Genomic DNA, 23,262 nt, shown 5'->3' on the forward strand with positions numbered 1-23,262 from the left:
TTAGCCACTCTTCTCTTAGGTTGGTACCCATAGAAAAACTCCAATATAGGGGTGGGCGAATCGGCTCTTTTGCAAGAGCGGCTCTGAACCGCTTACTCAACGTTCCGAACCGACTCATATGAACGGCTCATGGTTCACAATGATTCACGAGCGTTGACAGTTCGTGTTTTTGAAGTAGAATACTTCTCTCAGGAAGTTCGGCTACATAGGGATGTGAAATGAAAATCTAAAACCGAAAAAAGTGAAAAATATGTCCAATTTCAAATGCTAATAAATCGGTTAGTATCCGATGGATTTCCTTCGTTCTTGCAGCAATAGATTGGAAAATCTTCTAAGATTCTTCCCAAAATAAGATAATTGTAATTTTATTATTCACACTTTTGTTCTTTTGAAAATAGTCAAGCCTTGTCAAAACGAAAAATTCGACATCTGATTGATCATTTTATGATTGCTTCCCAAGCACGGTCGACAGAATTATATACCTTGCAATTGAAAACATGCTGTTTGGCCTATATAAGATCCTGTTTCAGCCGAAGCCGCTCATAATAGTTCTAGACAGCGACAACAGCAGTCGTCCTTCCTTAGCAGCAGCACTAGCCCTGTGGTTGGTCACCACGTCTCAGGAGCAGCGCGGTTTTTCTCAGCGTGTGTCGCCATACTGCTATTATTCCCCCCGTGTTGGGGCAGCATGAAGATTGCCATCAGGAAATCCAATTTTGGAAATCCAAATGCCTTTTTCAAGAAAAATTAACAAGTCATTGAAAGTTAATAATTTTTGACAACGCAAGCAAGATTCTGTGTTGGATCCTAGCAATTGGGTCCTAAAGCTATACCAGTTTTTATATATCATTTGAAATAGATGCATTTTTTGAGCAAAACGTAATTTTTTAAAAATGTTTACCGTTGTCCTTCGATTTTTAAATAAAGATTAAAAGAATTGCTCGAAATGCCTTGAATGACAGTTCGCCCATGTACGGTATAAAGACGAACTGTCACTTAAGACATTTCGAGCATTTTTTTATTCTTAATTTTAAAATCGAAGGACAATGATAAACATTTTTTGAAAATCACGTTTTGCTCAGAAAATTACACTCTTTCAGCCGATATATAAAAACAAGAAAACCATATAAAACTTTAGGACCCCATTTAAATTTGTCGCACCCGTCTAATTTACTGAACGTGAAATAGCTTCCACACTGCATGTTGTCCGTGTATCTTAATTCCCCCACTGTTAGGGCAGTTCAAAGGTTGTGATCAGCAACCGATTTGAACCGCAAAATGCCTTTTTCAAGGCAAATGAACAAATAATTGAAGGGTAAACATTTTCTGGCATCAACACAAGCAGACATTCTGTGCGGGATGCAATCAAATTCTGTTGTAGTTGTCTAATTTTTACTTTTACTTTATTTAGTAAACCCCCTACTGTAGGGGCAGCGCAAAGGCTGCGATACGCATAACCGACTTTAAATAACAAACTGCCCTGTTAGAACGCAATCACAAAGACAGTTAGGCCTCTGCCATGGTGAACGCGAACGCGAGCGATTGGGCGAGAAACTTGCCGTAGGTGAATAAACAGCTCTCTTTACGGCTGTTCGGCATTCTGGATTTTGGCAATCAAAACTTCTGCTGGCTGTCTGATTTTCAGTGTGAAAACAGCCTTCAACTTTGTTGTCAGAGTGCCTGACTACGATTTGGTAATACTGTTTGAGTTAAATGTTTACAAAATTTTACAATATTCCTCTTTCTCCCATACAATAAAACAGGTAATACGATGCCTTCGTCATACGCAAGGTCATCGTAACTCCCGCTATCGGCGTAACACAGAGATGCAAACAGCGTCATATCCGATTTCGAATTCAACAACAAACTGTCCTTTTTAGGACAACCGAACAAATGAATTGAAGATTTAATATTTTCTCGTTCTGAGCTTTAACGAAAAGTTATATATCTTAGTTTGAATTCACATGTACAAGTACTCTGACTGTTGAAACTTGTTTGCGCCGCAAAGAGTTTGTACTTTTCCTGTTCAGTGAGGTCGTATTTATATGTGCAAACTGAAATTGAGTAGTACTTAAACTTCATTTGCACAGAATTTTCAATACTGCCAATGAGCGGTCAACATTTATTTGCTTGGAAAAATGACTGACACGCAAGCAAGCCGGGTTATCTTTCTTGTAAAAGTATTCCACTTCAACCTTGCGGTCGTGGCTTTGCACACAACCCTCCTGTGATTTTTTTCGTAATCTTCGGGTTCGCGTGAACCCATCAGTTCTGGCTCAAAAAACCGTGGTTCTTTTTCGTGAGCCGTTCGTTCTTTCGCTCTTTTCCAAGAACCGGTTCATATAAAAGCCTCGTGAGCCTTTCACCCATCGCTAACTCAAAATATAGGTAGTGCTATTATATCATGATTCTCAAAGCAGTTTTCAAGTCGGATCGAGAAAAATCGACTCTAGTGCTCGGGATCTTTTGTGCATCATAATTTGCCTCAAACACAATAGCGACATTACTTATCTAGGGTCTTAATAATTATATGTAGGAACCCTAGATTCATAGAATTGTATGATCAATATAACACAATTCACTAATTGCCAGCATGAAACTGGCAGAACGAAGATAATTCATTCTCAAACAGTTTCTATGTACAACTAAAGGTGTCTGAGCTATAGTATATGTATACAATGCTATGAATAAAGCGTATGTCAATATCTATATGTCCTCTTAGAAAAATACTCTTGAGTTTAATTTTTTTTCACCCGCGGAAAATACATTTTGCTAAGTTTGCTAAGTCAAATCCGATTTCATTCAGATAAAAAATGGTCAACATATAGATATGCCCCCTCCCATTCCATCAAAAGTCTAAAAAGCAAAACCTTGGTGCTACATTCCGATTCGGAAATAAACCTTCTGTTTATTTATACACAGACTTCGCAGGCGCCACGATCCTACTGACACTAACAGTCTCCCCCGAGCCGAGACTCGAACCTACGACGACTGGCTTGATAGGCCAGCATCGTACCTAGAGACCATCTGGGAGGTTCGAATGTCTACCATTTTCTAAAAGCTCAGTTCAGGGTCTTAGGATCTCCTTGATAATTTCATTCATAACATTACCTGCGTTTGTCGTACAGGTGATGGGCAAGGCGATGTGCTTGCTGATGATTGGCTTCTTTCTATCTCGTCTGGAAGGTCCACTGATCCAGTCTTCATACCGCGGTTTGCGTACAAAAATTTTCGCTGGTTGCACGAAGGGCTAGAAGGGGCTGTTGAACAGAGATATGTTATGCGTTATTCAATGGATGAGAGTGTTTCATTGAGTATGAAGATATTATTGTGGGGCTTCACTAGCACTATTGGAACCAACTACATTGAAAAGTCCGAACTAAAATGATAAATAGATATAGTAGTCCATACTTACAGTGTAATCTACTATTGTTTGATGGTGGCGTGCTATGTTCTAATTGACCACCAGAACCTCCCTGGCCGCCCTGAGTGGATGGCCCTGGATATCGACGACGCATTTGTCCATGCAATTCGGACGATTCTGGTGAGTCCAAGCTGAGTGATTTCATTCTAAGATTCAGCTTTTGCCGGCGCGGTGAATGTGGTGCTATAACAGTTATTTGTATGAATCGATTCCGTTAGATGAATTTGCTGATGAACTATTCAAATGTAATACGCAAACGAAAGCTAGGAAAATGCCGCAAAAAATGAAATATACAGCATGCAACATATCACCAAATTAATACACGTAATAAAAAGTGATGTGCTCGACGCTACATTTCAAGCATTCTCCAGCAAACTTAAAACATTAACTAAGCTTATCAAATTCATGTGAGCTGAATAATCACAATACGAATCACTGCGTGCTGCACCGAAAATGTAACCCGAATTAATTAAAAATAATTTTCCTGTTAAAAATTTCAAATCTTGAAAAAGGTTTTTAACCCTGAATTTTGCATTTTGGATATTGAAGGTGTTTTTTTATCTATAACGCTGAGAAAGTAAACAGGCAATCTCGTTGCCCGGTTTTAGTATAGCCTTAACATTGTCGGCGACGTTTGATGCCCAAACCCCTCTTTAATGCATTGACCATTGTGCCACCCGAAAACTGGCGCAGCATATCTAGATTGGAAATGACTGTCTCAAGTCTGATTGGGGTCATCGGATGCATTCTAAAGCGGTTCAGGAACATGTCGTAGGCACATGCCAGATGACAATGGCTTTCATCAGAGGCCCAACTCCCATTCCTATTCACGAAGTTCATCGATCTGATGCCAACCATCTGGGTAAATAGGCTCCTGAAAACTGATCTATACGTCCCGATAGAATAGCCTTGTTATATTGGCGGAGTTCCGAGCGGATTCGGTACGGACAGAAGAGCGGCAGGATTTCTGGTAATTCCTGGCCTGTCTGTAGGGGAGCCAGTGCTGTCTCTTGATCGACCTTGGCGAGAAGGTTCTGGGGACTGACCTTGGTGTTACGAGCCCCAATATCAATCCCGAAGGAGGTCTAGTCATTATCTAAGGTGTCGGCTATAGTGTCGGCTGCAACTCATAGGTAGAGACAAGCTTCTTAAACGGTAAGTGTGTAATCATTCACTTTGTTCAGAATATAGAGCTCTAAGTCGCGTTTTGGTTTTGGTTTTCTCTCTGTAGTGCATACATTCGTGTTTAGTTCAAGACTGAACTTTATATTACCAACTTTGGTTTAGGAGCTTAAATTCTACTTAACTCTACACAAGAATTATAATAAACGGAGTAAAGTATATAATGTATACCTACTAAGGTAAATTGTGTCACCTAGATCGTTTGCGTGGGAACGTAATCGTTAAGACGTGAGAATATTTTACCCCAACTTTACGGTGTTTATTGCGGAACGCTGTTTTTCTGAACAGTGAAGTCGGCCATCTCACTTCAGGGTATGTAACATATACTATTTTCGTTGACCGACGTGAGCTGTAGCTTGACAGAAGTTGACATTCAACAAGTCGGTGGACTTATTGCAGTGTCTGGATTATGATCTTATTTTAGAGTTAAGGTTACTCTTGAGCCGGAAGAATACAACCTACGGTCCTTGACAGTTCCCTGATTTCATAGTAATTGCCAATGATTTCGACTGTGGACACCTATTTGTGTTTACAGTTAGAGGACATTTTTCCCGTTTTGATTTATATCAAATTGAAAACGGATAGCTACTCTGAATTGCCTTGTAGATGTATATTTATCCTATCCATTCTCTTTTTGCTGATGGTTTGGATTAATTAAGAGGAAGGTTTTAGTTAGCAGTTTCAGCAAATGTCCTCATTTTTTTTATAATAGAGTGTCGTCTAGGCGTCCTTTCCTCTGCCGAAAAGCACGTATCAATCAGCCGTACTGCCAACTCTCTCTGTAGTTCCTATTATGCACTAAATAAACATTGATTCAAAAGCTAGGAAAATCATAAAATAGAAGCTCGGAATTCAGATACATCCTGAGATGCTCGAGCCTATAGCTGATGAATAAGATGTGTAAGGAGCCATGTGCAAAGACTTAGCTTTGCCAGGGACTTGTGATAAGCACGATGAGTCCCTGTAAGTGCAGGGAATTAAAACATCCGCACTGACTCTACTTTGGAAATCGAATGTTTTATTAATTAACTTCAAACTTAATTCTACCCTACCAAGAAGAGCCGGAGAGAAACAATTCTCTTGTCCGATTCTTCGTCCTGTCCTTGTTAATCCTAACACTTTTAATTAGTTAGTTATGCATTTGTATCTTCCGTCTCGCTCAATTTACTCGCGGGCAGGCGTCTCTTACTCAATCGAAAATCGTTCGGTATTCATTATTATTATTTTAGGTTATTTGCCATGTGGCCGTCATCGTTTCGTTCTCATCGGAAACGGAGCGTCGCATTTCGACTTCGAATGCTATAGAAAAATAATAAAGTATCGTTCTCTTGAAATTAGTAGAATTGCTGAGTGCTTTAAGAAATGCTTATTAATCATACATGCGCGGCTATTATTTCAGAACCTGTCTGTGAGAACGGAATGTCGCGATTTATTCCTTATTCAAGAAACATGCATGGACAAGAATATTCCTGTCCATGGGAATGTAATGCAAGAGTTTATGAGAATCAAAAATGCTTATTAATTTCTTGGAAGGCCTGTTCACATGTAAGGAGAAGCCAATCGTTTAAGGTTTTCTGGTAAAATGACTTTTTATTTTCCTGAATATTGTTACATGTCTCCTGCTGGAGACGCCTGAAGCCACCGTTCTATGTATTTGTAATCTATGTGCTATGTACATCGATCATTTATCCATGATCGTTGTGCATGCGAAAGGGACAGAGATAGCAACTCGAAAAGCCATCGCTGTACGTATGGTAACAGCGAGGTTCAGTCGTTTGTAATGCGACACTTTCTTTCGTCGCGGCAAACGCTGACAATTTTGAGCAGGCATTGAACTGAAGGTTCAATGCCGGTCGACAATAAATTACTCAGCATGTTCCCAAACTGAGGAGGTACTATTTTGGATGTATGAAAAATGACATGTGGAATGCACATGTCACAGATGCGATAGTCCTAGGAACTTGTAACTGATAAGGAAGCGCAGACTTTAAGTCAGATAAGGCACTTTCCTCGTAATCACCCTGATGTGTTTTAATAAACAATAGTCTTTCCCAGAGTAAGATATGTCAGAGTAGTTTCCCAGATCTCGATATGTCGCATCGATCAGATCAACACATCCCGAACAGTTCAATCGAACCTTGGAGATTGTTTTACGGTGTGCTAATCCAGATAAATCCAGAACTGAGAAGCGTCCAAATCGCAGGGGTCGTTCTTGGGTACAGTGAACGATATTGACAAAGCTTTTCGTCTAGGGGCCTCTTCTTTGCTTTGGTTTCGACCCATTTTGAAACACTTCATTGAGTTTCAGTGTTTAATGTCTAACTAACGCCTCAAATAATATATCTTCAATTATTCGAGTTCTGAACGTAGACTAAAAGTTATTTAGTTCTGGCGCACCGCATCAACGCACGTACCACACAGCCGTACTGCCAACTTCCTCTGTAGTTTCTATTATGCTCCAGATAAACACTAATTCAAAAGCTAGGAAAATCATAAATAGAAGCTCGTAATTCGGCTGAATCATGAGATATTCGAAAAAAAAAAATTTAAAACTATTTTAATGAACGCTTTAAGAAACGAGCTATTTAATGAATCTATTCCCGACTTAATCTTTTTTGGTCACTTTTGTACTTTTTCATTCTTGGCAGTGGCGTCTCGTGGATTTGGATATTTACTGTGCACTCAAGGTTGTTCCATACAAACACCTACCCCCTCCCCTCCTCCTTCCCCAGTGGCCATCGCCAGAAATGTACATAATAAAACACATGCATTGCATTTATCTGATTTAGTATTCATATTTTTTGAAAATCTATCATTAGCTGTCATAAAAAGAATCAAATTTATTTATAAAAATATCGTCTTCAAACACCAGATTTATTCTTAGAAATTCTCAATTAAGCATTCATTTGTACAGCAGCGGAATTCTACGATCCGCTCTACGGGCGAATCTATCAATTATTTCATCACTGAAACCACTCTGATGTTGTAATTTGTGTAGCAAAGAACTTTCAACAGCCATCAGCATAAGCCATTTTAGCCTATTGTCTCCCATCGTTGATCGTAGATATGATTTGTGTCTTCTCAGGATTGAGAAGCTTCTTTCGACTGATGCTGTTGTGGAAGGGAGCGTCAAGACCAATCGGACAAGGCGTGAAATCTCCGAGAAGATGTCTTCAAGGTTTTTTTCCATTAGGATCTGCATGATTTCCGGTACTTTTTTTCCCGAAAATTCCTCTTTTGAGTAGAAAACTTTAAGTTCGTTTCCCAGTTTCACTTTGTCAAAACCAGTGTACCGAGAACAGATAGCATCAACCAAATCCTTAGGGAACTGCTCACAATATCCGCTAAACTTAGAACAGTCAGCAAAACGTTGGTCAAATTAAGTCAGCAAAACGTTGGTCAAATTCAGAAATTATACGTGTGATCACTGCGTTATATTTCTTGAAGTATTGGTCGTATCGATTTCCGTCGTATGTTTCACCAGTAATTTCCAAGCATTCCTGCCAGATCGCTTTGTACTTCTTGTCCGTCTGTAAATTACTAATGTTTTCACGAGTATTTCTCACGCTTTTGCCGCATTCAATGTAGTCAAGTTCCTTCGTTTTAAGAGTTTGATACAAAATATCAGTGAACGAAAATACTGCCGAAAATACTTTCAAATAAAAGATGGTGTCAAATTCAAGCATGAAACTGTGTAACCCCCTTGCTAGGGAACAAGTTTCGCCGTCCCATTTAACGTTTCCGAGATACATTTCGCCCAAACACGTGGTTAGTTCAGAATAGTGAGCTTCTACAATATTAACCATTCTGGATGTATATGCCCACTTCACTTTACAAACGTTTGGAATTTTACGCTGGATGTAGTTTTTCAATTCTGAATCTCTTTCAGGACTTTGAGATAGAGCTTTCGTAGCTCTCGTAACATTGTGTAGTCGGCTGAGATACACCAATGGGAGACTCTCTTCGGTAGTTGCATGATGATTTGTTGAGGGAATGTTCGAATATTTTAGTCTGTATTAATTTAATCGCAGTTCCGGTATTCTCGCGTGCCCTTTTTTCGGTGGTATATCAAACAGAACGAGTTCGAATCGCGTAATAATTTTCGCGGAGGTTAATATGAACTTGTAGGCGCGATATTTGCTATGAACCCGGTACCCGAATTCAGCGCATCGTTTACCAAAACGAAATCTGCTGCAAACCCTACCCTTTTCTCCAACATCCCAGTGATTTCTCGTGGAAGTGCAGAGGTGTTCTCGGCTTCCAATAAAGCGAGTATCACGTCAACATATTCCCATACACACTCCTTCTTTGACCTGCATTCGGATGCGGCCGGCGCTGGTATTGCCTAACATAAAGATAAGATCACCAGTTTTTACACATTGAGGATGAATGTTAGTCCCAAACATCACCCATTGGTTCTCTGTGTAATTACAGCTGATCTGGCAATAACGGAGTAGCAACCGCGGGCGGTCAATCATGCTCATGCTCATGCTCATGCTATAACGCTGAGAAAGTAAACAGGATCGCAGCGCTATTATTGTTTATACAAATAGTTGGTTACTAAGCCTGCATCGAATAGACAGAGGGACGAATTGAAACAAACTTTCTTTTTCTTTTATATGTTAACTATCTCTTTTTTTGGTCATCAATTGCAAGGTTCGTCTTCATTCTTAGCGGTCGTTTCTAAACCACGTGGTCATATTTAAATCAACTAGTTGAACGTTCCCGGCGATGCTCGGGATCAAAAGTTTTAAATTTAAGAATCATTTTTTATAATTCATTACTGCTTTAGCACAACTTACTTAAAAAATATTTCACATCTTATACGTTCATCATGAGTTTAAATACTTCAATATTTTGAGAACAGAACACACATAAACTGGAAGTCGCCATATCGGAATTCCAAACGACGTATGGAGTTCCACTTTCGGAATTATTGAAATAGTTGGCCAAATACCACTTTAGGTCATTATTCTGAAGCCGGAAGCCGCCGTTTTGGAAAATGTTGTGTGGAGTCGTCCCAGTTTCGAATATACCTATACTGGGTGATATTCGGGCTATTTGACAATCGTTTACAGTAAAAGCTCTGTTTAGGAAATTCGAGTAAGTAAGAAGAATTGAGTATGACCATTCATGCTTATTTCTCCTCTATAATGAAATCTAAAGAGATGCTTGTGATTTTTTTCAAAACGAAAATGTTTGTTGGTGTCCAAGGAACACGTCTGAGAAGAAGTGAAAGTTTTCTGATAACTAACAATTGTGCTTTAATCCACAAAACTATGTAGAAAATAAAAAAATGACTTTCAATGCTTAAGTCGCCTCTTAATCTATGTTCAAACCAATGAAATGGGACCTTTCCTCCAGCTAAATGTTCCAAGATCTAGTTTGGGTGAAGGAAAAAAAGTAAATCGAACCCCGTAATGTGTTACTATTCACAAATCTACGGATATATCAGAAATGTAAATTTTCTATGCTCGACTCGCACTGATTCAAAACATGGATTTTCTACAAAAAAATATTTGGAAATATTAAAGAAATAACGAACATTTTATTGAAAGAAAAATCACATGTCATCGTTTGAATTTTGATTTAGATGCGACTTGAGCTTATGCTTAAAAAGTCAAAGTTTTGCATGTATTATATGTTTTTCAAAAACAAAAATCACAGAGAGTATTTTAAGGTGTTTCTTTGTATGCAGAAAATCATCTTCAAAAATGCTTCGAACATACGTAGTTTTTTGAGTAATATGTCAGCTTTTAGCAATAAGAGACGTGTTATTTTTTCTCAAAGGTCTTTCCTGAACATTAACTAACATTTTATTGGAAAACAATCACATATCATAGCTTTGAATTTTGATTTGCAGACAAATTAAGCCTAAATATTCATGATTTTGCACGTTTTACTTAGTTTTGTGAATGATATCTACATTTTCAGTAATCAGATACCTAACATTTCTTCTCAAATTTCAATCCTGAACATTAACAATCATTTCATTGAAAAAAAAAACACATGTCATCGCTTTGAATTATGATTTAGAGACAAATTAAGCCTAAAAATCTTGGTTTTGCATTTTTCACGTAGATTTATTAAAATTATTTAAATTTCAAATGATCAGGTACTTATTATTTTCCCTTAATTTCATTTTAAAAAAATCACAGATCATAGATTCGAATTTTGATTTAGAAGCAAATTCAGTATGAAAAGTCATGATTTCGCATGTTTCACGTAGTTTTGTGATTATTATCTCGAATTGTAGTAATCAAATACCTGTTATTTTTACTCAAATGTTTTTCTTGAACATCAACGAACTTTTTAATGAAAAAAAAAAAATTATATGTCTTCTCTTTGAGTTTTGGAGACGAATTGAGTATAAAAAGTCATAATTTTGCATGTCCTACGTAGTTTTGTGAATAATATTCCAAGTTTTAGTAATTAGCTATTAATTATTTTTCCTCGAATGTCGTTTCCTGAACATTAACAAACATTTTAATGAAAAAAGGATCTCATGTCATCGCTTTGAATTTTGGTTTAGAGGTAAATTTAGCACAAAAAGTCACAATTTTGCATGTTTTACGTAATTTGGTGAATAATATCTCAAGTTTTAGTAATCAGATATTAATTTTTTTTCTCGAATGTCTTTCCTTAAAATTACAAACATTTCAATGAATAAAGAATCACATGTCATCGCTTCGAATTTTGATTTAGAGGTAAATTCAGTATAAAAAGTCACAATTTTGCATGTTTCACGTAGTTTTGTGAATAATATCTCAAGTTTTAGTAATCAGATAACAATTATTTTTTCTCGAATGTCTTTCCTGAACGTAACAAACATTTTAATGAAAAAAGAATCACATGTCATCGCTTTGAATTTTGATTTAGAGGCAAATTCAGCTTGAAAAGTCATAATTTTGCATGTTTTACGTAGTTTTGTGAATAATATCTCAAGGTTTAGTAATCAGATACTAATTATTTTTCCTCGAATGTCTTTCCTGAACGTAACAAACATTTCAATGAAAAAAGAATCACATGTCATCGCTTTGAATTTTGATTTAGAGGCAAATTCAGCTTGAAAAGTCATAATTTTGTATGTTTTACGTAGTTTTGTGAATAATATCTCAAATTGTAGTAATCAGATACTAACTATTTTTCCTCAAATGTCATTCATGAACATTAACAAACATTTTCATGAAAAAAGAATCACATGTCATCGCTTTGAATTTTGATTTAGAGGCAAATTCAGCTTGAAAAGTCATAATTTTGCATGTTTTACGTAGTTTTGTGAATAATATCTCAAGGTTTAGTAATCAGATACTAATTATTTTTCCTCGAATGTCTTTCCTGAACATCAGCGAACATTTTCCGTTTAAAAAACCTTTATGTCACCGCTTATTTTTGTGATTTAGAACGATTTCAAATGATGATGATTACTGTACACCACAGAGACGGAGGGAATAATATCAATAAGATCAAGCGTTACGGAATTCCATTTTTATATAGTAGATTATTATAACCCCTCATGGTCCCCATGGTCTATTGTGGGCTTTTGATTGAGCACCGCGAAAAACGATACATAGCAATAGTGTTTTTCGTTTAGAGTAGGGAACGTATTTTAAGCAGCACGAAACACTCGAAATGTATTCTGTGAAACAAAAATTTAAGCATATAAACTTATTCACTATTTTTTCCTCTGTCAGTGCTTGTTTTCAGATTATTGAAAAAGTTGATTTCCCCATATAAAATCGTATGGAAACTTTGAAAAACGGGCGCAAATCGGGCGTTTCACCGATCGATCTGAAAAGTTACACAGTTGTTATAGGACCCATAAGGAACACGAAAAGTGCATGGGAGCGAAAAAATAACACCATCGCTTTCTTCCCGTATAACCGTGTCCCAGTCTAATAGTCACCCTGTCGATATGGCAGTACTAATGTCAGAAAATATAAGTAAATACAAAAAAAAAATCTCAGCTGAATTAAGTGTTTTAGCTCATCAAAGCTGAATATATGTCGAGCAACATATTTCTGATGAAATATCGGTAAGTTTCAATGAGAATTATCGTTATGTAACCAAAAACATTATTTTGTTACTTTCGCGGCATAACGCTTTCCGTAGCTCGAGGCAAAAGTACTCTTTGTGAAAAAATTTTTTACTCACAGTTCATCACGTTTTCAGCATTGTCAATCGGCAAGTTCAATCGGCGGTCATGGACCGTTGAACAGTTACGATCGATACTAGAGGCAATCAAAAACGGTGTTTCCCAAAACCATGCCGCTCTAGTATATGAAATTCCACAGAAAACCATTTTGCCATTGTTTAGATGACAAAATGAGCCGTATCGCCCCAATATTGTGGTGCATTCTGCCCCGTGGGCGGGGTGCGATTTACCTCATTTGCATGGTGCTTCTTGCCCCTTTGTTGCGGTGCATTTTACCCTAGCAAGGGTGCAGTTTGCCTCGTTTGACGACTTTTTTAAAATATTACACTCACCTAAAAAAATGGGTGGTATGCATTTTCCATAATGTTTTAGCACCAGATGCGAGTTTGAACGAATAAATAAGGGTTTTTATATTTCGGTCAGTATATAACATATGTTTTTCTCTCAGCTTTAACAAGAATGTACTCTGCTTTCGTTAACTGGTGCTTTTTACCCCAGGAACCCCTATCCGTTTTGCAGGGGATTTTCTTCAATGGCGACAATTTAGGTTGTTTTTTTATTGATGTTTATTCAAAGATTTCTCTGTGATGAGCGGTACTTTATATATTCATAAGACAGCTAGATTATGAGAGTTTTCATTTTCGTTATGACGCGTTGTTGAAATCGTCGATATTGATCAAATTTCAAGAGTTTGAGACCCATTTCCTTAGACTGATTGAAATAGGTGCCACTGCTTAAGCCGTTCGTTACCTAGTCTGACGTTTTTTTACCATTTTGTACCGTTTTTGGGATATTTCTTTGAAAATTTTCGAAAGAAAGTTTAGTAATAATTTTTTTTAAATGAAATTTACGCTTTTGTCAAAATTTGTCCAAAAATCAGTCATGTTCAAACCACTCTATGTACTGAGTGATGTATTTGAAACACGACATGGCGTGTATAAATACCATCTACCACTCAGTCTTCGTGTTAAATCGAAGGCACACGAGAGCCGAGGGCTTTAGTTTCGTGAAAGCACCATAGCCGAATGTTCAAACTTCGTAGAAATACCTAGGCCTAATGCGAAACGAAATGTTGATATTATTCCTTACGTGAGACTAGTGTTTTCACGAAACTAAAGCGCTCGGCTCCGGTGTTTGCCAAAGTATGAAATACCATGGCCGAAAATAAAACACTGGCACTATGGCTGTCAAAAATAAAATAATATTATCAAAAATATTGTTTATTAAAAATGTTCTATTTTGGCAACAAATGCATCAAAAAAACTGGAAAAAAAAATATTTTTTAAACTGTAGTCAGTTATTATCGCAACGAAATTATATTGTAGTAATTAGTTATAAAAATAACATATATGTATAAAAAAGCGTAAGAAGTTTTTTTGTAATCATGCACACTAATACAGAACGCGATATTGTCAATGAGCCCGCTATTTTTTTTATCTAATCAAACATTTTTTTCCTTTCCTTACCACAAAAATTAATTAAAAAAACCAGCTCCGACTGATGAAGAAACCCTCTAAGAGGATTCAACTTCTGATTCAATTTTGTAAAGACTTGTGCGAAACCACATTTTAATTAAAATGTTCATTAGAACAATTTTCTCACAAAAAAACGAACAGATGCATGCTTGTTTTTTTTAAATCAACATCTTATTATGTTTCACAAATATTTTTTTTTAATTTTACAATAATTGAGTTCCATAATTGTGTATGTATGCTTGTTGAGTATAGTGCATATTTGCTTTGAATAAATTGTTTAAATACTTTAATTATCCGGGATTCACTTTTTGCTAATAGTTATGAAAAATATCAAGAAGATGAGTTTTGGTAATTGTTTCATTTTGAAATTTTTGGTTGATATTATCTAAGTTCTCACTTTCAGTCTTTTTTTCATGAGAACATTAGGGTATTCAAAGTCTTCTTTTCGTCGTCATTGTTCAGCTTTCAACGGTCTACCAGATCCCAACTATTCTTTTTAACATCATGACAATGATTAATTAATTACCAAATTTAGATCCTCCTGATACATCTTATCGTTTTAACACTCACGTCTCTTAAAAAAAAATAAAATTATTTACATTTGTTTATCGCAGACAAATCGCGAAATCTTCAAGCTTTTCTGATTTTCTACCACGATACGATTTTTTAACGATAAATCGACCTCGAATGCATTAACAGTTCTTTGAATTGATGGAATCGTGCTTGACGGGAATAATAAAATAAAGAAGTGTAAAAAATTAGAAACAAGGTGGTTTGTTTATTAAGTCCCCCCTATCCCTCTGTGTGGTCTTCCGTGGTCTCCTTGGCAAATCCCCTCCATACCCCTTCCCCTGTTGATGACCACGTGGTTTAGAAACGATCCCTTAGGCCTCATTAAAACTTCTCCATCTAATACTTTATGATTTCACTACCTACTTTCAGACTACCTCAAAAACAAAAGAATCAGTTCAAATTTCACATCGTCAGTCTTTTTTTCTTCATCTAATCGTCAGGAGTTAAACTTGTTAGATTACAGTATTGAAGCATTTCACAATGATCTTTATTTTTCTTTTTTTGCATGCACTGCTAGCGGTTATTTTTAATGACCGTCAAACATGTACCAAACATCGGAGCGTCTCCAAATTTCAATTTTAAGCTTTCGAACGTTGGCGCTTCTGGAAAATAAATTTTACCGCTTTATATTTTTAGTTATCATTTCTTCATGATCAAACATCTTACTTTCAATTTTAATTTCTAACACTTTTAAGCTTTTCAATCTTGAATTTTTGAAATCATCAGGATATTATATATATTTATACATATATTGAAATGCTGACCTTTAAAGTAGGTCCATCATTTTATGGTAGAATGACACAGGAGAGAGAAATCAAAGCGTCCCGTAATTTTGCTACGCTTCTTTAATTCACACGCTTCATGCAGACTAAACTATTCAAAACCATTGCTTCGAATAGGTACACTACAGCAACAGAATGAGGAATTTTCTCTACTACATCGTTATCCTAATTGGTTACGTGGCGTGTAGGTGTACTTTACGTTGACATCCTTTTAACAGCCTGTTCCAGCTCAGATACATACTTTAATAACGCATAATAAAGGTATCGCAAAACCCAGCACTCAAAAGCAATTTTATAACCAGGATGAATCCTTTCTGTTCGGCTGGCGTTGATTTTGTTAATACTCACTGTTGTTAGTAATTAAAATTAAGCATCAACATAACAAGCACAGCACTTGATGGCTACACGCACCACAGAAAACAGAATAACAAGTGTGTAAAGGTGTGTGTCACGAAAAGTCCCTTGAGAAACACCCCGCGAATATTAAGTACCCAAAAAACGGTGTCGCCACACATTAGCACTGAGGTCATGTTCACTGTTCGCTCGGTCAGCTCCAAATGGTCAAACATACATACAATGTTGCTCGTCCTAAACCAATTTGAAAATTTCCCACAATTGTTTTCTTGGGTGACAACGCGCAACGAGCGTTTGAATTTATTTTAATTTTGTATTTGTATAGTTCAATTTTTATGTTATTATTCTAATGAATGATTATGTATGCTGAAAAATGCTGCTGCTACCTCATACAGATATGCTAAAAATGTAATGTCATTTCGTGATATTTTTTTTTTATTCACGACTAATTCGTGAAAAGAGTATTTGTTAAAAGGGTTTTGATGATTATAAATAATTTTTGAGTAAAAACGGTTTGTTTGATCGATCGTGGTCCCCGTGGTGCTGTGGTTAGCGATGTCGGTTGGCTAGCTCTCCCACACGGTTGTGATATCGGGTTCGATTCCCGATCGAGTCGAGGATCTTTTCGAGCTGGAAATTTTCTCGACTCAGCACTGGGTCACCGTGTATCGTTGTACCTATCCTACACATGCAAAATGTGCCAAATACAATATCGATAACGAATTCTCTCCACTTATCTAGTTGATCGAGACCGCTATTAGCTCCAAGGCTCAACGTGCGATATTGTTGTTGATCGATGTAACGTCTTTGGCATAGTTGTGGATAACAATTTTGTCTTTCCAAAAGAAGCGAATTTTTTCAACAAAATGTAAACAAAAAAATATTTAAAATTGGTTATCTCCTAAGGCTAATTTCTCAAAATTTATTTATTTATTTTCATAGGAGATAAAATAATAAAAAAGGTAAAAATTTGCAAAAAAAATAAAGCTAGAACAATTTGTTCGATGTGTATAATGTATTTGACAAAGCTGTAGATAGTAATTTGTCCTTTCAGAAAAAAAGATACATCGCAAGATACTGTTCATATGTGTATATAAATCAGTCATTATAATAACTCTGGAGAGTGTAGTACCGTTTTAATAGTAGTTAAATATTGTTGAATTGAAATTTCCTAACTTATTTCTACTTTATTAAAAAAGTTTATTGTGCATAAATCAGCAAACAAACTTAAAGAGTTTAGTAAACGCAAAACAACTCTTCTCCGTTTATACTATAACTGACATTATATGGTCAGGAATGACCACTTTGAAGCAACCCACGAAACGAAATAAACAGTAGTGATCCCAGATTGCTACTATGTGGTACTTCATACCTAAGCTGTTGTGATACACTACTATCATTTCTTTTATAATACGTAAAGTATAATTTTCCAGTCATGCCACCAATTCCGCAGACAATTCAAGCCGAACTAACTAATGTAGTCAAATTTTCAAATTAGGGGTATCCTACCGTCCAAGCCCGTGAGATCGCTTTTCAAGGCAAAGCATACTGAGATACTGGTTAAAAGAGACCGGAATAAAAACAAATAAGCCTCAAATAAAGTATATGATTGTTGGTCCTGTGGGCATGTGGTAAACGATGCTGACGGAATCAGAAAATATTGCTAGAATGTTGGACATTTAAAACTTCAACTATCGCATGATTTAATTATAATCATTGAAACTCAATTTGATGAAAAAAGTCGGAATTGAAATCCGGTTTTAGGCACGCAATAAATATGAATATAATTGATGACACATAGAGAAGAATTTCGAAGAAAAGAAATCGAAATTTTGGTTAACACATGGTCCTAAAATGGCTTTTAAATATGCCGTAGAATGTATAGGAAAAATTACACGTTTATTTGACACAAATAATGTTGCTGGTTGAGCTACTACGTGAGTGAAAGAGGCATTACATTTTTTTTCTTAGCCGGTGAAATTAACAGTAAATTAAATCTTATTGGTTTTTACAAGAAAAAGGAAAAATTGAGAAAAATGTAACGAGCAGTTGCAGATTATGATAGAAATCTGTACTGCGTGTTCATTTAACCTGATAACAATTTAGACCAACCTTTTTGGCTCCGCGGCCCCTTATGCTAAACACAAAGAGCTCCGCGGCCCCTTTTGTGAAATACAGAGAGCTTCGCGGCCCCCCTGAAATAATTTCAGATACAAGTTTTGCAGTACGAGGCAGCGTTTTCAGTCTCAAGTCATTCTGCAAGTCTAATTTGTTTCACGTCTTGGTCCTAATACAAAGAAGAGTTGACAATCCGATTTCACAAAGAAAAGAAATTTCAACTACCAGTCAAAAATTGCTAAGAGCTGCGTGGCCCCCCGGTTGGGAACCACTGATTTAGACTGACTAAAAACTGATTGAAAGGTATCAGTAATGTCTCTGTCAATCATACTGGAGTCCTGGGCTCGAACCATACTCGAGATAAGTGTCGGTGATTCTTGGATATCGTAATTCTCTCAGGTCAAGAGATTTTCTGAGATGATAAATCTCGTTTTAATTTCACGAGGAAGAAAATGATCGATGGCAAGGACACTGGGAGAAATTATCCCAATGGAATATTAATAAATTAATTGAAGAAAAATATCAACACAAAAATACTGAATTGTGAAGAAACCCTTTTTTATTTTTCAAGCTAGTAAAACTAACAGTGCTTTTCTTGTTACATTTTTTTCAAGCAAATATACAGCTCTGATATCGTTTAACTATTTCAATTGTTATTTTTTTCTAGCTTCGCTTCCATGTTCGTGGTTTTGTTCTATACATTGTTACTCGACCTTTTTTATCTAAAACATCTCGTAAACTAGTTATCACAGTCTGTAGGCGTTTCGTTTTGTTTATTCGAATTGTTTAATTTCTACTCTAGCGATTGCAAGTGAGAGATTATTGATTATTCAAGATTTATCGCTGTCACAGGGAACACATCGTACTAAAATTTTCTCTGACAACCAAAACGGGCAAACAAATCAATGAAAGTTTTTTGAACAAAAATTATTGAAAGCGAGTTTGAAACATTTGTTTTGTAAATTATGCGATCAAAAGTCCTAGAAAGAAGTATTAGATTTATTTTTGGATATACAAATCGTGTATAATAAAAAATCTCGAAGCAAAGTTTGTTCGTTAACATTTATGAATGATGACAAGTTTGGCAAAGTCACGCAATGGTGGCACATAAACCAATTTAAATGTCCTTCGTTTACTACGATATTTTTGTTTATGTGAATTCAACTGGGAACCTGTTTAATAAAGCAACGTCTTCAAAAGTTACATATTTTTGCATAAACCGGTGTATCCAAACATACTTTTGTGCTGCTTAGTTATCAAAACACGTTTTTCTGAATAACTAATCCGATAATTTATGATTAATTCATAGTACCAGGATATTTTCCTTACATAATCGTATCAGATAACCAAGTACGTATTACAGAAATTAACATAGTTAGCATAGATTCGAATTTTTTTTTTATCTAACGAAATTTGGCATCAACGGGAAATTCGGACGGAGCATAATATGTTTGTCATTGCTGAACTCGAATTTTTCAATTTACTTTTTACGCCTGACTGCTTGCTGGTTTGGTGTCGTTTCTTCCGGTTGTAATTCCTCCGCTACAAAGCACAGCGGTTGACCAAAGGGACGGGTCGAGACCATAGTGTCGTCTTCCTCAGCTAGAAGATTGTATTCGTATAGAACATATTCGTACTCATTGAAGCCACAAAATATTCGGATCGACAAACGCGGTAGTAAATGTGCACACACAATAAAAGTTTTTAAAGTCAAAAACCAAATGTATGCGAATGGTCAGTATGTATGCGTTGAAGTAAAACTTTTTTAAATAATGGTAGAAGCAGAACACCTCAAATGGATCGATTTTAATCTAGCGAATTTGTTAGCAGGTGTTAGCAGGTCATAGCGAAATGTTAGTTGCATTATGCAGCCGAGGTGTGTAGAGCAAAATTGTTATTCGAATCCTTCAAATAAACGATCCAGCGACAAGTATATGACTATGTTTTGAGACGTTTGTTTGATGTTCTTTTGATAATTTAAGGAAATTCGAAGAGTCGCAAACCAGAAACCATGTACTACGCAGCACGTTAAGCCTGTATCAGACTAACCGTTGCAGCAGTCAACCGCTACCGTTCCGTTCTTTTTCGACCAATCAGAACACAGCGGTCGACCGTCGCTTGTTGTTGTTGCAAAAAATAGAATCTTTTCTATTTTTGCCGCCGACCGTTCCCAACGGTTGCCGGCTGCTGTCATTGACATGGCGAAGGCAAACGAATCTCTTCACACCTACACAAGATCACATATAGAGACTTGACAAATGAAAATGTGTGCTTCTCTTTTTGGCACACACGACAGCCAGTCAAAACATTGATAGCACCGGCAACGCTGGTTGGCGATGTCAATTTTCGACCAACACATCGACCAGCACACTGGCAAAAATGAATCCAAATTCCCACTAATTAAAAGCCGCTGGGCTGGATACCTTAAATATAGCTTTTCTTATGTAAAATTGGTCAAAAAATTGATTGGCGATGGTTTCATTTTGAACAGGGCAAATGTGTAGGTGTGAAGAGAATCGCTTGCCTTCGCCATGTCAATGACAGCAGCCGGCAACCGTTGGGAACGGTCGGCGGCGAAAATAGAAAAGATTCTATTTTTTGCAACAACAACACGCGACGGTCGACCGCTGTGTTCTGATTGGTCGAAAAAGAACGGAACGGTAGCGGTTGACCGCTGCAACGGTTAGTATGATACAGGTTTTAGACGTTTTGTGAGATGGGTGTGGTTTTGCGGGAAACTGATTTTTTTTTTAAAACCGAGAGTTGATGATTATGCTTTAACATTCGGATTATTTTTTATGACCAGAGGTTGGTTACGCTAACAAAATATTCAACTCCGCTGATTGAAAAACTTAATGCCGGTAATCACTGACTTATTGTTATAGGTTGATACAGTTTGAATTTATTGTTCGTGATGAAAGCATAAATAATTTTTATGTTTTTAATTTTTAATAATTTTTGATATTTACAAAACGAGATTACAAAAATTCAAAACATTCACCCAAATCAAATTTTTACTTTCAGATTTTTGGATAGATTACATGTTTTAAAAAGTTCTATGAATATGAAATAAATATTTCCAAAGCAATCTTTTACGGAAGAGCATAACTAAAAAAATACCAAATTCTATCAACACAATATACAAATTACATATTTTGATACGATTTTGTATTTCTCTATCAGATATTATTAACAAAATTTAATCTGAATGAGTTACAATAACAAATTCTGAAATGAAGTCGTTCTGGCACAAATCTTAACAAATTTTTCGTCTCTATAAAATCCAATTATTTCTAACAATGGTTGTTAATATACTGTTCTATATACTATCTTTTTTTTGATAGAAATCTGATACTTTAGTATCAAAGTTTGACATGTGTTTGATACAAGTGGACTGATTTCTGTTATTTTAACACCTTACGGGATCAAATTCAAAAAACAACTTGATAGATTTTTCCCATAACAAACTAACAGCTTCTGTTACATTTTTGTTTTGTCTTTCTGATCGGGTATCCTATTAAATACGCTAAATTCTGAAATTGAGAAAATACGTTTTCTGATAATGGCATCAGAAACACAATATTACAATATCATTGTAAATTTTTTTTGCAGTATTGCCGTATATGGTAGATATAGCCGCCCGTGCCCACACAATTATGCAGGAAAAACGGATGGAAAACAAAACCTAAATCAAAGAAATTACCATATTAAAACACTTGTTTGCTCCAGTTTTTATTTTACGTAGCAGCTGCGATATTAACACTTGTGTTGTGAGCGATAAAACACTGAATTAGATTTTCAAAAAGCGAGAGAGAAGGTTTTGTATCATCTTCTACCAACACAATTATGTGGGCTCGATCAGAAAAAGATAGAATCGGTGATTGCAAATTTTCATCTTATTCTTAGATTAGGAAACAATTTCCGCTGATTTCCATGATCTACCGAGTTGTGTCCGGTACATCGTACTGCGATCCATGCAGAGCTAGTGAACAAAAATTAAAAAAATACCCACCTCCATTGACCAGTAATGAAAGATACACAATTGACGGATATTTGTATACGAGCTCTATGAGAAGACCCCTATTATGTTATTTTGGCGTTATTCAAAGTTGCATAGTGGGAGCAAATACACCATATACGAAAAGCATGTGTGCTTACAAGAAGTACATGTAAATTTATATAAAAATTACGAACAATCAAATTTAGAAAAGCGAAGCCGGAGATACAGCAATTTCAAGCGTACTGCATCATATAAAAATCTCAGACAGACGCGAATGACGCTTAAATTTAAAGCGTCTATAATCAAAAAAATCGAAGATGTCGCAATATTTCAACCCAAATATCTCGAACGTTTTGAAAAAATGATCACGTGATTTGCACAATAACTAAAAGTTATTTTATCAATTAATTTATTAGCTTGACATTCTGTTAGCGCCAAACGGTAGATTCACGCTTGACTCGCAATGATAGGCATTTCAGACAGCAACGGAACGGGGTTCGAAAGAAACACACGTTCTACACGTTTCGTAAATACTTTTTTGCTGAGTTAACATCAATGACTAACATAAGAAATCTTCGGATTAGGAAGTCAAAGGTTTTAGAGTATTTTACTTTCGACGAGGGGATACAATGTTATATACATAATGAATAATGAACAATTTTGAATGAATAGGACATGTAAAAACTATTATACATACTCATTCCTAGACTCAGAAATAGACGAGTGTGAAGACAAGAATATCGCTGAACTGAATAAGGGTACCATAGGTAACGCGTTTTTCGAAGAATAATTTTTAGAAAACTATACATGTATCATCGATTTACACTCAAACACAGATGCTATACACTGACACTGACACATAACGATCATATAGTAACACTTGATTGAAATGGGCTGGACCTGGACAAGGTGATGCAAAGGTTCATAACAAAATACGGACAACAAAATTCAACGTTTTCAGCAACACAATTACTTTCTGGCAGCGAAATTGAACGGTGTTGTGTTGAGCGCAATCTTAGCAATCCAAAGCCAGACATCGGACGAAAGCCGGCAAATAGTTTACGCTTCGTTCCCAGGTCAGCCATTGAAGCATATCCCGATGAGGTCGTTGCCGATGAACTAGTAATGTTTGGTACCGTAGAGCGCAAGGCTGCTTGTTTAAAGGGGACGCGTGTTTAGGGTAAAACGTTTAAGAAATT

The 23,262-nt window shown here is 36.3% G+C and overlaps 1 protein-coding gene across 1 annotated transcript in view; it reads right to left on the reverse strand.

The window, feature by feature from the left end:
* LOC129725800 (uncharacterized) overlaps positions 1-23,262 on the reverse strand; it is a 181,548-nt gene that overhangs the window by 16,194 nt on the left and 142,092 nt on the right. The window contains 3 exon segments of the mRNA XM_055682025.1: positions 3,112-3,260; positions 3,416-3,607; positions 23,037-23,213. Of these exon segments, the coding sequence (XP_055538000.1) occupies positions 3,112-3,260; positions 3,416-3,607; positions 23,037-23,213 (518 nt within the window).

Source organism: Wyeomyia smithii, chromosome 2, assembly GCF_029784165.1.
Source record: "Wyeomyia smithii strain HCP4-BCI-WySm-NY-G18 chromosome 2, ASM2978416v1, whole genome shotgun sequence".
In the NCBI taxonomy this organism is placed as follows: Eukaryota; Metazoa; Arthropoda; class Insecta; order Diptera; family Culicidae; genus Wyeomyia; species Wyeomyia smithii.